Source organism: Mus pahari, chromosome 11, assembly GCF_900095145.1.
Source record: "Mus pahari chromosome 11, PAHARI_EIJ_v1.1, whole genome shotgun sequence".
Taxonomy (NCBI): Eukaryota; Metazoa; Chordata; class Mammalia; order Rodentia; family Muridae; genus Mus; species Mus pahari.
In genome coordinates this window covers 5,920,912-5,936,605 of record NC_034600.1, presented here as the reverse complement: position 1 = coordinate 5,936,605, position 15,694 = coordinate 5,920,912, and the positions used below count along the sequence as shown (strand labels likewise).

General features: G+C 40.6%; 1 protein-coding gene across 2 annotated transcripts in view; it reads right to left on the bottom strand.

The window, feature by feature from the left end:
• Positions 1–10,152: 10,152 nt before the first annotated feature.
• The window catches only part of LOC110329128 (probable palmitoyltransferase ZDHHC11), a 28,221-nt gene continuing 22,679 nt past the window's right edge, over positions 10,153–15,694 (bottom strand). For both annotated transcript variants that reach the window (XR_002380907.2, XM_021208698.2), the window contains exons 9-10: positions 11,025–11,117; positions 10,153–10,505 (exon numbers count right to left, since the gene is read on the bottom strand). Coding sequence is in view for 1 of the 2 variants with exons in the window: in XM_021208698.2 (XP_021064357.1) it covers positions 11,027–11,117 (91 nt within the window). In the remaining variant the exon portion in view is untranslated. The remainder of the gene's footprint in view (positions 10,506–11,024; positions 11,118–15,694) is intronic.

Genomic DNA, 15,694 nt, shown 5'->3' with positions numbered 1-15,694 from the left:
CATATATTTTGGTTGATCTTAAAATTCTAGGTATCATGAGTTCAGTTTATATTCCTATTAGGCTGAGATCACACTGGCTCCCTGCTTTAGAGTTCAGGACTGGAACGCAACTCTCAGCCAAGAAGATCTATCATTAGGCTGACCCCACTTCCCTAAGCTCTCTCCTTAACAGCCTCTGGAATATCTCTTCATTTACTCTAGATCCCAGGTGCAAGTAAAAGTTTGCTTTTATGCATGAGCTAGTAATTTTATAGCACAAGATTTACTATATAACCTGTACACTCCCTTTTACAAATCTTATTTCTTAATCTTTTGTCCATGTTCAGGTATGAAGCTACAGAGTACATGTGCCACCCTTTCTCATATCTTTAGCCACCCAGCCACATGCAGCTCATCTCTTTCTGGAGAACCTTCTATTTGTAAGTCCTGAGATCACCCTTCAGGAAGACAGAGGCTTGCCTCTTCCTGGAGGTTTGTGTTGAAAGTGAGCCACCCCTCAGTCCCTGAGCTTCTGTGTGCTCTGAGGATCACTTGCCATGAGCCAGGGCAGCAACTGGGCTATAGGCAATAGCCACACATTCATCCCTCTGTTACTCCATTTCATCCCTCCACCCTTCCTCCTCCTCTAGCTCTCTGGAGACAGACAGGTGGATCTCTGTGAGATCTGGCTCCCTTAGACTAGCTTTAGTCTCCTCCCTCCATCCTTTGTGTCATACATTTGTATGGATGATCTTTAAAATGCGCCTTAAGCCTGTGGTTGTATAGAAGCCAAATGACTCTCTTTGCCTGGAGCCCCTTCTCTAGAGTTAGGAAATACTGAGGAATTACTGGAAGATTGAGAGCAACTCAGATGTTCCCAGTGACTCATTAAGAGGCACCATCATACTTTCAGTCATTTAAAAACTGAATGGCAGCTGTTTTGAAAACAAATGTTTAAGAGTACTCTAACTTTAGCAGGCTAATGAAGAGGCCAGACTTTTCTTTTTTTAAAGCAGGGCTGTGTTATTGGACATGGGGGTTACAACCTGTGCCCCAAGTCACAGCTAGCTACCAGTCCTCAACAGACCAATAAAAGGGAGCCAAATTAAAAATAGAAGGCAGAAAAGATTTATTCAATGTGGCCACGTTGGAAAGAGGGACAAAAAGATCTAGCAAACCCCTCAAGTATATCTTCCAGGTCCTGAGGTAAGATCAAGGTTTAAACAGAGAACTATTTGAAATGAAATCTCTTTCCAGAAGGCAAATTTTCTCCCTGGCTGGTATCCTTTCCTCCTAGAATGCAATTCCTGAGGAAATTCCCATTTGGGAAGAGTCTGATGTTTAATAGTTTGATAGTCAGATCAAGAGAGGTAAATGTCTCTTTAGAGCCTCTTCATTTCTGCCAGGCTGGTTATAGCTTTAGCATTGTAAATTATATGGTGTCTTGTTAACATGACTATTTCATCTGGCTCTGCCCTCTGCATCCTTTATGAAGCCAACACATGCACACAACGCACACACATATGTGAAGTGTATATGTGTTCATACACAGACGCACATAGACACGCGTATACACACACACACACACACACACACACACACACACACACACACAGTCCATGTTTCTTTGCTGGCCACACAAGAGGATGGCAAAAGTGTCCTAGCTTCTGTGGTAGCCAGCATGAGATATTATAAACAAAGGTCAGCCCACAGTGCAGAGCCACCTCTCAGAAATACAGAGTCAGCAGTACAGAGAAGATGCAGCAGCTTGCAGTTGTCTCATAAACATTCCATGTGGGGCTGGAGAGATGGTTCAGCACTTAAGAGCACTGATCGCTCTTCCAGAGGTCCTGAGTTCAATTCCCAGTAACCACATGGTAGTTTACAATCATCTGTAATGAGATCCAATGCCCTCTTCTGGTGTGTCTGAAGACAGCTACAGTGTACTCATATACATTAAATAAATAATAATTAAAAAAAAAATTCCATGTGAGTTCAAGCTATTTCTTCCCAAGTTATCTTCTGCCCCACTGAGACAATTTTTTGCAGTGTTATTTCTGTCCTCTGAAGGCATCAGTTTTGCTATTGTGAGCTCAGTGTCTTCCAGTCTTTTCATATCTTCCCCAATTTGACTTCTGCTTATTAGCTTCTCAGCTTATCTTTCTCAGCTTATCTCTTCTGAATGTGTTCATTTCTGCCTCCTGGAGACCATATGCTGCATATCTCACACACTGCTCAAAGGTCTGAGGAGGGATGGTTGGTTACAGGTCTGTTCTTTCTCTAGGCTTGGATGATAAATAGATTACCCCAATTCGAACTTCCCCCAGAGCATGTGCAAAACCCAATACTGTGGTCTCTCTTTCTGGAGTATGCCTCAGGTTTGCTCACATGTTCAGGTTACATAGTTGGGAAGACATGCCTATCGGCCAAAGGAGTCTGTGGCACCCAAATCTAAAGTGAGAAAGTTTGTGATGCCTTTCCTGCCTGTCAGCTGGCTTCTGATATGTTGTAAGAGGGTTCTGAGATGGAGTGGCAGGGTAAGGAACTACTAGCTCTGCCTTAGAAAGCCACAGTAACAGAATAGGAGAGGGCTAAAACCTCACTTTGTAGTCCATTCATACCTAACAGTTCCTAACTGGAAACAAATGACAAGGAGACTAAGAGTGTGTTCTTATTTTAGGTGGCCAGATTGTGCTGGTTAGTTGTATGTCAGCATAAGCTAGAGTCGCTAGAGAAGAGGAAGCCTCACTAAAGAAAATGCATCTATATGATCCAGTATGTAGGCAAGCCTGTAGGGTATTTTCTTTAATAGTGACTGATGAGGGAAGGCCCTGGGCTAGTGGTAATCCTGGGTTCTATAGGAAAGCAGACTGAACAAGTCATTAGGAACAAGACAGTAAGCACTACTCCACCATGGCCTCTACATAACCTCCTGTCTCCAAATTCCTACCCTGTTTTGAGTTCCTGTCCTGACTTGTTCCTAACAACTTGTAAAACGGCTAAAGATTTTCTACATCTGGCAAATCTATCCTTCAAGAATAGAAGAAGAAACTAAGACATTTTCTCATAAACAAAAATTGAGCAAATTTGTCACCAGAAAAACCTAGCCTGAAAAAAAAAAAACTACTAAGGGAATTATTCAGCATGCTATACAATTATTCAAACATGCTATACAGAACTGTGAGGGACAAAGAAAACATTAAATAAAAGTACAATAGTCCAAATATTATACTTACATTTTAACTCCTCTCTCTTCTATATAATTTAAAGGATAAATACTTAAATAATAATAAATATTTGTTATTGGGCCCATAATGAATAAATATAATCCATGACAATCACAAAATAGTAAAAACCGTGAAGTCTTTTCTTAACAGTAACTTTATGGATGCATATTACATCCTATTGGTCATTTGATGAATTTCACTCCCTTTGTCCATCCTCAAACAACCAAAACCAAATAAAACACAGTGTTCAAAGAAATACATCATATATTCTTGATAAAAGGCTCAATTTATATACCTAAAGACATTGTCCTAAAATATGTGGAGCAAAAATATAATTAAAGGGAAAATAGACAATTCTGAAATAATTATGGAAGACTTCAAAATACCATTTTCAGTAATCAATGGAGCAATCAGACATATATCAAAATGAAAAAGAAAAACTTAAATAACACTACAAACTAATTACACCCAGCATGCATATACCAAATAGTGATACATAGAACATTCTCTAGGACAGACCATAGCAAAGTCACATCACCACAAAACAAAACTCTTAGTACATTTAAAACATTTTATATCATACTAGTTATATTTTTTAGTTATAGTGGAGTGAAACTAGAAATCATTAGTAAAGATACATATCGCACATAAAGCATTCCTGACGGCCAAGGGCATTGGATGCCCTTGAGCCAGAGTTATAGTTATGAGCAGTATATGCTCTTAACCGCTGAGCTATCTCTCCAGACTCCAAGAAGAAAAATTTAAATGTAGAGGTGATACCACTTCAATATGAATTTGAATTTAAAGGGAAAAACAGACACTTCTGCCATATGAGAAGTTGAATGTGCATTTCTAACACACTAGCTTACAGTCCTTGCAGAAATGTCCGGAAACAGTAGCAAATACTACATCATACTGATGACACGGGGTCCAGGAGGTAAGAAAGAACAGATGAACATACCAAGCACGTTTTTGAAGAGGAAGCACAAGAGGAGAAGCTGAAGCACAGAGAGGAGGACACTGCTACAGGATTGCAAGTAGAGGTGGATCCTTAGCCATCTTTGCCACAGAAAGCAAAAGACAGTCCAGACCTAGGGGTACAGTGACAGTAAGGTCAGAGATGAAGAATGATGGATGGGCTAAGATGTGCGGTTGAGCACAGGTTTAGGAGTAGAGGCCCATTGTCTCTGTGCAGAACATTCAGCGGGACCTGTGCATCTAACAGACAGCCTCTTCCACCCCATAGGAAACAAGGAGACTCTGCTGTTAGGACACAAGAGAAAGGGAGCCACCATGGAAAAAAGAGACTAGAACAGTAATACTGGAGATTAGGGACCCTCCAGGAAGAGATTCTTGCTTATCAAAATTTAGGAGGCTCAGAATATGGGAGGACTAGAGAATGGAGAGACAAGCAGAGAAGTGGTATTGATCAAGGAGGGTGGAAACAGAACTGCACATGTGCATATGTGCACTCTGATGGAACAGAAGTGGGGAAGACTAACCACTGAATGGAACAGTACAAGATGGAAATGGGTACAGAGGGAGTCAGATCCCTACTTCACAGCCTATACTCAAATGGACCATAGGGAAAGGACTTATACAACAATACAAATATTGTTAAGTATTTGTCTAAAAGATAATCACTGTTATTCTTTCAGGTATTAGAGTAGAAAGACATATTAATTAGACCAAAAATTTGTTATCTGTAAGTTTTTAAGTATTGGCACTTGTTACTCTGGCTCATTAGATGATGTTAAATGAAGAGCAGTCAAGTTCCATACATAAAAACTCCACCTGTAGTTTATCCAACTGACAAAGGGTGTAATCAGGTAATCCAGAATCATTAAAGAAAGCCAGGTGTGGTGGTGCACTCCTATAGCCTCAGCATTTGGGTTTGAGTGTGAGGACATCCGGGCAGCATAAGAAACTGTCTTGGAGAGGGGACTAGCTCAAAAGCTGTTGCCTGTACATAGGTTATGTTCTTCTAGCTGGTCTGCCTTGTCTGGCCTCAGTGGGAGAGGATGCATCTAGTCTCGCAGAGACTTGATGTGCCAGGGTGGGGAGATACTCAAGGGGACACCCACTGGCTCAGAAGAGACGGGGAGCGGGAAGGATTTTAGAAGAGGGTGACCAGGAGGGAGCAATGAGGAGGTTACAAAGTGAATAAGTAAAATAATAGTAATAATAATATAATAATAATAATAATAATAATAATAATAATAATAATAATAATAACACTAAATAAAAATAAAAGAAACTGTCTCAAACAAACAAATGTGCTCAGCTTCAGTGATGAAGGAAATGCTAGAGTTACCATCCACAACACTGGCAGGACTGGAATGTTCTAAATCATCAGAGCATCCTTCACGTTATCATCAGAGTGTGGCCTGTAGGGCAACTTTACAAAACAGCCTCATTTGCAGAGCTGAACATTCAGAAGCCCAGCAGTGACTGCCAAGGATGGACCCAGGAGAAATCTCCATACATCTGGCATGGCAGTATATTCTGATATCAGTAATACAGAAGCTATATCAGTGCTCATCAAGAGAAAAGGACCACAGGACATCAAGTACAGGAAGATCTGGCAATTTAGTATTAAGTAGAAAGAACAATTTTCAAAAGATTCATAGCATTAGGTAACAATGAAGTACATTAATGTCTCTTTCGGGATAGTATATGTTAAGGTATAAGAAGAAGAGAAAAGGGAGCACAAGAGAAAAGAGTGGACAAGTTTCAGAAGGCAAAGCCACAGAAGTTGAGGCCATGTTGGACCCTGCTCTAACTCCAGGCAGCAGGCAGTACACTTTCCACTCTCAAAGATAAGCAATGTGTTAGTCAAGGTTCTCTAGAAGAATGGAGTGTATACGTGGCATTTATTAGAGTATATGTATATATACAATTTGCCAGTGAGAGTAAGAGCAAGTAGGCAAACAGGATAAGCTTTCTTCTTCCATGTTGTTATATAGGCAGATTAAAGGGGTCTCTTCCACCTCAATAGATCTGGACTAAAAGTGGGTCTTCCCACTTCAAATGATTTACTTAAGAAAACAATCCTTCACAAGTGTATCCAGCCACTTGGGTTTTAGTTCATTTCAGATGTAGTCAAGTTGACCACTTAGAGTAGCCATCACAAGTGGCTAAAACATGAAGGATAAAGGCTGGAGAGATGGCTCAGTGGTTAAGAGCACCCCTCGCTCTTCCAAAGGTACTGGGTTCAATTCCCAGCAACCACATGGTGGCTCGCAACCATCTATGATTGGTATCTGATGCTCTCTTCTGGCATGGAGGTGTACACGCAGATCAAGCACTCATATACATAAAATAAATAGATCTATTTTTAAAATGTAGGCTACTTAAAAGCAAGTTGTTCACAGAGTCAGTTTCTAACCAAGAACTGCAATTCCCATTCTGTGGCCCAAAATCTAAACAAGAGAGGAGCTGCAGCTGCATTCGCAATCCCTTTTGTTCTCTCACACAACCCATTTCTCAAATTGACTGTTACTTCCCCTTATTTCCTGGTAAAGAAATGGAGCCCAGAGAAGTTTCAGAAACTTGAGGTTGTAGACAATAACTTCCCCAGTCATCCCTGGGGTGAGGGATACCCAAGTATCCCAGGTCCTGTGCTCTCCAGCACAAGAGCTCCAGAACTGGGCCATCTGAAGAGGTAAACAGAGGTAGCTGGGGACCTTAAGCAACAGGACTAGATAGAAACCAAGCCTTGGGCCCTGACCAACTTCTTTCACTCAGTGATGATGGCCTCCAGGTTTGGGGTCACAGCTGGACTTGCTGGTACCACAACGGGTGTTTCTAGGTAGGTGTTTTTGTAAATCTGTCCTGTAGTTTCCCCAGAGGACAAGTTTTGGCTACCTGACTGTGATCATCATGCTATCATAATTCCTGTTCTTTCTCCACAGTATGGTCCTACCCACCATACCTGTCCCTGGATGATGCCTCACGTGCTGTCTCGACAGCATCTTACATGACATCCACGGGCTCATAAAGAATTGTGTCTCTAATACCTGCTCATGGATGAATTACAACACAGTAGTAGCAGTAAGCTGCGAATACCCTCCCTCCATCTACCTTCCCGGATATCACTGTGGAACCAACTTAACAGATGAGGGTGGATACAATCCATGGCACAAAACTAAAATTATTCAACTCATAATACCATTTAAACCAATGAATATAACAAAACTGGCACAAAGTTTACACCAAATCTAAAAACCATTGTTTAGAAAAATGACACATCAATCTATAGTTCATGGATTAGTATACACAAAATACTGCTAAAATTGTAGACCTCCCACAATCCCTATTGAATGTCGTTTAGGCTTTTTAAAGGTAAAACTGAGACATTGACCCTAAAGTGCATTATGGGAATTTATAGTAGCCAAAATGATTCTGAGTGCAAGTTAAGGGCACAAGAATTCCAGTTTCTCAATTGCTACCAATATTTGACTTTTTCAGGGCTTTATTATTTTTTTAAATATGTAATCATCCTAATGGGTGTGATAGGGTATCTCATTATAGTTTTAAAATAACTGTTATTTTGTTCTTTTGCAATGTCATACACGTACACTCTGATGGTTGTCACTCCTGCTGATCTAATCTCCCTTCTCTCTAGAATCAAGGATCCCCAGGCCTCATTACTGTTTTTTAGAATCTTAAGACAATTCTATATTTCTGCAATAAATTTTAATCTATCGTGGCATGTAATGCTGTATTTATGGTACCAGGCTCATGATAGTACTAATTTATTCATTTTTTCAACAGCATTGATGTTTCTGTTCATGTAAAGCACAAGCAGGTTAGGGGTGGAAATAGCATCAATGTTTCCACTTATGTAAAACACAAGTGGGATAAAAAGTTAAGCTCCTTCTGTCTTAAGTCATAGTGACCTTCCTCTACTAGGGCCATCCTGAGACACCGGCACTTCAGTACCACTGAATATGAAAAACTGGGGTGGAATGAAGTAAGAAATGTTTGTGGAGGGTGACCTGGAAGTGATGGGGTCACTGTGTCTACAACACCCTGACAAAGCTCAGGCATGTGATACTGACCACAACACAGGGAGGATGTGGAATGCAGAGAAAGGGGTATAGTAAGAAGTACATGACCCTCTCCATTCTTGGCACTCCTGTTCACTCAGGGGAGGGTCTCCAAGCTCACCACACACACAGGTTCTTCCTGGGTGGGTCCAGTGAAATCTGCTGCGGTGGGTTTTCCTCATTCACCATATTCTCAGTGGTTTGTCTTCATGGCATTCACCAAACCCAGCTTTCCATTGGTATTTTCATGAAAACTAATGACCTAGGGTTTTGTTTGCTTGTTTTTTTTATGACATTACAGAGTCTTCGTGTCAGATGAAAATAGAATGAGCTGGAGTATTTTCATTTCTTTTCCACTTCCTGAAAAGGTTGTATAAAATATTATTACTTAAATTTTTGTTTTTGACTCACGAGTCAAATCATTAAGCCAGAATTTTCACTGGGTGAAAAATTCAAATCAGCAGCTTGGTTTCCTATAATAGACAAGATTGTCTATGTTTTATTGAACCTGCAATGATAATTTGTGTTCATTGCCTTGTAAAGCCCCTTTTGTTACAAAGATATGGTTATCTTGAAAGATTCAGAACTAGATAGAGATTTATGAGACTGGATCCATTAATATCACTGTGCCTACTTTAGCATATTGCTGTCTATATTGCACTCGTGTTTTTAAATGCAGATGAAAATTTTTCCCACAGCAGGTGAAATGAAAGGTGTGAGCTCTTGGACCTTTTCCCTAGTGTATAGGTGTGGTTAGTTTGAATAGGACTGGCCCCCATAAACTCATGTGTTTGAATGCTTGGCCCATAGGGAGTGGCACTATTAGAAGGTGTAGACTTGCTGGAATAAGTATGGCCTTATTGAAGGAAGTACGCCACTGTGGGGGTAGGTTTTGAGGTCACATATATTCTTAAGCTATACCCAGCTTGGCTCACAGTCTCCTTCTACTGTCTGTAGATCAAGATGTAGAATTCTCAGCTCTTTCTCCAGCACCATGTCTGCCATCATGCTGCCACATTCCCCACCGTGATGATAATTGACTAAACCTCTGAACTGTAAGTCAGATGCTTTTAATGGCTGATCTGGGGCAAGTCAGCCAGGCCACAACATATGTCAACAAAAATCCAGAAAAGAGTCACAAGACTTTGCTCCAGCCTCAGAATCACTCCAGGCAGCTGTGGAGCCCTCTGAAAATTAAGAGGCGTTCTCTCTGAAGCCATTACAGACTAATTCTTTCCCACAAAATGAAGCCCCAGTAACCTTCAAAACTTTCAAAGTTCATACCTCTTCAGCCACCACCACTAGGAACCCATTAGCAGCTGCCCCCAGAGGTGGAACACAAGCAAAAAAGGATCTGACCCAGTCAACTCTCTTGCCCTGTTTCACAGGAATGAACTGAGATTCTGCAATACACACACACACACACACACACACACACACACACACGCCATCACCACCACTACTACATAGCCATGTACATCAAATACCACATACATCACACACCACAAAGACACATCAAGCAACACACAGATACATTTACCATGTATATCACACGCCACACAGATGCATCATACTACACATAGACACACAGCACATAGCACACATCACTTATAACAATCTACACAGATACATCACAGACATATCACATACAACCAAGATGCCCCACATACCATACAGACATACACAGCATAAACATCACACAGCAGATATCACTTAGCACACTCCAGGCACACCACACAGATATGTCACAGACATCTCACATACCATACAGACACACAACATTCCACATCCTACACAGATATGGCAGATACTATAGGTACCACAGACAACATATCACACAAAATTATCATGCATACATTACACACTATATACCACATTACACACAACATAATACATGAACTTTTGCCATGTTTATTTTTACCAAGTCATACATCAACATTTTATTATGAAAATTTTCAAACATCTAGAAAAGTTGAAAGTGAAAATGCATATGTACTTAACACCTAGACTCTATCACTGCTAACATTCTTCTATATAGATGATTCTTGAATGACAACGGCTTTGCATTCTGAGGAACTCATCATAAATTGAAAATATCTTAAGTCCAAAATACACATAATACACATATTCTACTGAAGATTATGGCTCAGCAGCATCATGCACCACAGAGTAGAAGGGACTCCTCATGATCTTGGGCTGATACATTGGTGCTTCCATCGTGAAAGAAGGGCTCATCCTTGCCACTAGCCTAGGAAGAGATCAAGATTCCAAATTAGAAGTACAGTTTCTAGTGTTAATTTTGTACCATAGCAAAACCAATGTCTTCTAAGTTGTGCCATTATGTCAGGGAACATTACTGGCCACTCAAGCATCTGTTTTCAACACGTAACTGTAAATCTTAGTTCTGGGTATATGTTACAATCATAACCCTCAGTGTGCTCCACTAACGTGTCTAAATGCTGCTTCCATTTTAGTAGTTTCATTTCTGTACTTCGTTTTCCACCCCCACTTTTCTTCTTGTCCCCCAGGCATCTCATAGTTAAGAATTTCTGTCCCTCTGTTTTCCTTCTATTTCTCACTTTTGTAGGAACAAAAGTTTAAATTTTTAAAATTGAAATTTTTATCTGAGCACCATTCCATAACTGTAAAACAGTATCAGGCAGGCAGAAGTTCAAAGCATTGCTCTCTCTTCAGGTTGGGGGAACTATGGATCTACAGGTGACTTAAGGCCTATGTCCTAGAGGCCCAGTCAGTACTCTCTATTCACCTTCACTGTGGCAGAGTCTTTGGAGGTGAAACCATGAAACACACACTTGACTTCGGTGAAAGAGCAGACCGCAGGAACCTCTGGGACCCCACTCTAAAGAGGAAAGACAGACATGTTAGCTTAAGGAAGACCCCATCATTGAATCCAAAGAATCTCAGTTTCCAGCATCTTGGAGCAATGGCCATGTGTACTGCACAACGGGGAGCCATGATTGGATTCTAGTGTGATGGACCTTGACTTCTAGCCACTGGTATACACAGAAAGTTGTATCCTCACACTGGTTGGGCCCTGTGTCAGACCCTATTTTGCCAAGTCTAATCCCCTGTGTTTGCAAATGGATAAAAGGCCACACCACATACACCCAGCATCTCTGACTTATGGGAGTTTCCTGTGGCAGATCCAGGAGGCTAATATGGGAGGCTGGCCTGGGATATGCACAGAGTGCTAATGTTAATCACATTAAACTAGAAGAAGACAGAAGAACTCAGAGACTCAGCACATGAGAACGACAATGCTGGTTATGCTACCTACAGCGTGGAGGGTGAAATCAGGAATCTCGGGAGAAGTGAATTCCAGAAGCTTCCTGAAATCACTTAGCCAGATTCTTCCTCAACCCCCCTGGTAACATTGACCAATAAGAGGCAATTCAGCCTGTGGGACACTGGAGAGCCCAGCTGTATGTGGAGACAATGAGTTTGTGCTAATGTCTTCTGCAGCACCAGAAAACCAATTCAGGCTACATGGCAGGCACAGCTGACCGGAACTCCCTCAAATCAGACAAGAACATTCTTCCTATGTGAAATCCCAGTCTTTGTTCCTGTTTGCATCCTATTTCTATCCGTCTATTTCATGGAATATTTTAAAACAGATACAGATATCACAAGAAATAGTCCCACTACGTAGTCTAACAACCACTAGAAAAAGAGCTCTGTGAGGTTGGGGCCTAGAATTCTCTACTAAGCAATACCTGTGATTGACACTATAGACCATGAGCATTTGCTTATACTTGTGACTGGTCCCGTATCACATAGGACTAAGACAATAACCATGTTCTCTGAAATTTGGGCTGTGATGTGCCAAAACAGACCAGTGTCTGTTTATTATTTCATCCACACTGTTAGGTTGTCATAGAAACAGTTTCTGTATCTGAAGGTACAGATCCTCAAAGAACCCCAGAGTGTGTCAAGTTCTGGGTATGTGTTAACACGAGTCAGTCATGATAAGGACCCCAGAGCCTCAGACCTAGCAAAGCCTTCTCACTAGGATGAGGTTCAGAGGGATGTCAAAGTATTCCTCAAGGGACCTAGTACAAATGCTGACAGTGTATGCAGAATATGTCCACTACAGCGTTCTCCCTCCTGGATGATTATAGCATGTAGAATGTCACCCCCATACCTCATGGAAGCTTCTCTCAGTGATATTAACTAAATCTGTACCCTTGATCCAGATGTATATCATAAACTCTGCTTCTTTACTATCTGCAAGCAGTAACCCTGTCTCCTTAACTAGCTGTATGCAATAACTCTATGTAATAAACATGCTGAGCTTCTAGGGTGCAGTTTCTCCAGAAGAGAGCCCAGACCACCTGATGCCAGCTCTCTGTGTACCTGCCTGATTGTCTTTCATTCGTGACTTCATCACTCCCACCAGATCCAAGTCCCTGGAGCCCTGCTGGGTGTGGTACGAAAAAGCAGGTAGTATTATATTGAGCATTGCATTTTGAGAGTTGTGACTATGCCCTGCAGACTGTCATACGCACACACACTGAACTTTCCAATACAAGACTAACTCATCATCATACTGGAAAAGAATAGATACTATAAAGTAAAAATAATATTTCAGAAATGAGGCATGTGTATGCTCCAAAGATGAAGTCATTTATACCAACAGAACATGGTTCTTTTTCTTTTAACTATGTTGACAAAAATGTGGCATTTAAGAAGTTTGTCCCAAGAGTGACAGGTACAATTACAGTTTGGCTAGACGGAGGATTAAATATCTGATGAGAGAGAACTGAAAAGAAAGACTGTGAAAATGCCAGCTGGGCTCCTGGTGGGCAGGAGACTTGGGTAAGGGGAATTTTAGATTTACTTAGAAAATTTGCAATCTAAAAATTTTCTATAATGTGCATCCACTTGGTAGTCAGAAACAAAAAGAAACACTCCGAAAGTTTGCTTAAAGGATTAGGTAATATTTCAAACCGACATTCACAATGATTTGGTTGCACAATAGTAGTGCCAATCAAGTTTCTAAGAAACCAATTTAGACAAAAAAAAAGTTACTTAAAAGAAAATGATTCTTTCCTACAATAATCTATCCTGGCTGACTAATGAATAGAAAAACCTAAAGCAACTGTCAGTATTTGTATGAATGAAGTGTGAACCTTCAGCTTTGATTTTAGTCCCAGGAGTACCACTGACCCTTCACTGCAGAAATGGGCTGATGGGAGAAATTTTCTGCAAGCTATAAACTTCCTGGGCACAAAGGATGGGAAGAGGCCACAGGGCCAGCCTTTTCTTCACTTGTAGAGACAGGCTACCAGGGTCTTCACTGTTCCAAACACTAGCTTCTACTCAAGAAGAGTGTATTTAATACAACTCCAGCCCAAAATTTGTGGTTTTCAGCAAAGCAAAGTGATTTTCAAGCTTATATGAGAGAAATAAAAGGTGAAAGAGTTGCCAAAAGTACAGTGAAGTCTTAGGAGGGAAGTATACTGCTGGAGATTAAAACAGGGAGATAATATCTTAGAATACACAGGCACACAGGTGCTGAAGAACCAGTGAACAGCAGAAGCACATAAGCTGAGATGCCGGCCAGTGTGTGAGGGAACTAGAGTACTGGAAAATGTGTATTTGTAATGAGGTGGCAACTAATAGTTACATTGTTGGGAGAAGATAGTCTTATCTTGTATATATCATCAAATTAAAAAACTAAAATAACTTAAAAACAATAATGTAAAACAATAAATAAAACTAGCAAAGTGTTTCAGGATATTAGCAAAAAAAAAAAAAAAATTAGCAAAGTGTCCTGAAAGTACTTATATAACCTTAGGTGAGGATAACTTTTATTTTTAGAGCAAAATAGAAAGAATTTTGTAGCTTCCAAACGTTATGGCCTCTACAGTACAAGAAGACACCATAAACACATTTTGAAAATGATCTACTGCTTCCTTTGCAGGAAAAGAACCATTCATATTGGAAAGCTACTTTTAACAACAACAACAACAAAACATCCAACTGACCAAAACATTTTTAAAAATGTTTGTTCTTGAGAAAATGTTTGTTCTTGAGTCAGGCTCCGTGACACGGGTTTGTACCCCCACTTTTAGGTGACAAAAGCAGGAATCCCTTGAATTTATAGAAGCTTGAGGCCTACCTGAGAGATATGGTGAAAGACTGGCTCTCACACATGAAAGTTTCTCACTGTTCTCATTGCTACTAAAGTGAAATGTGCCAAAATACTATACATTTCATCTGAGTAAAACTAAAAGTAATACTTAGTGTTTATTAAGTTTAACATAAATTTGTATACGAAAATAATAATGTTTGGCCCTAAACCATTTCTAGTGTGGAAACAAGTGTAACCAAAGAGCGCAGTCAACTGACAGCCATTCAGGTACCCACATGACTAGATGGCAGCCATGAAGCCTTTCTGAGTTAATGTCCTGTCTAGGTAGGGGCATTCTGGGCAATTTAGTTAGTCCCGGCTATGGCCTGATTCTGGAAGTACTATCAAGGCTGATAAAGACCTGAAACTATGGACTGGCTCTTCGTCTTTGGACAACTGAAAAGAGTGGAGTTGAAAATAGTGTGGATTGTTCAGGTTTTGTAGGAAGATTGAGAAGAAACATGGAGAGATGCAGAATGGACATCTTCCAAGCTACCATTACCTCTGCCTAACAGGCAGTGCTTCATGAAAGTGTTAGCAAAGTTGATCCCAGACACAGCCCGAACACACACTGGGAGCAATGTCTCACACAACACCATGCCATGGTCCCAGTTGGAGGGTATGGAGCTTTGCCCGAAGGGACTGTATCTTTATATAGTATACTGAGGGGGCATCTGTGGTATGCTCTGAAAACAGTAAGGAAAATGCTTCAGACTTGTGGGGGAGTGAACTTTTTATATGATTTTTTTTAAAGATTTATTTTAAGTGTATGAATGTTCTACTTACATGAATGTATGTGTACCATATCTGTGTCTGATGCCTATGGAGGTCAGAAGGCAGTATCAGATCTCCTGGAACTAGAGTTACAGATGGCCGTGAACTACCAGGTAGATGTTGAGAGCCCAGGTCCTCTTCAAGCATTGGGTCATCTCTCCAGCCCTGTATATTATGGGATGGATTTATGTTGTTGTTTTGTATTTTGAGACAGGGCCTCATTCTGTATGTAATCCAGGCAAGTCTTGAACTCACCATGTAGCTAAGGATGACCTCTGATACATAGTGGCTTTAAAGCCAGCCAGGGCTACATGCTGTGTTCAGATGTTACCTTGGCATGTTATTAAGAGGGGGCATGAATATTTTTATTTAATGGGGCACGCTTGTGAAAAGTTGAAGCAACGAGGAGATATCACAGTTTTAATGTTTAATCAAGTAAGCATTCAATCTTCCTATCCACCATATGTTAGTGTTGTCTGATAATCCATGACAATTAGATTGGCAAGAGG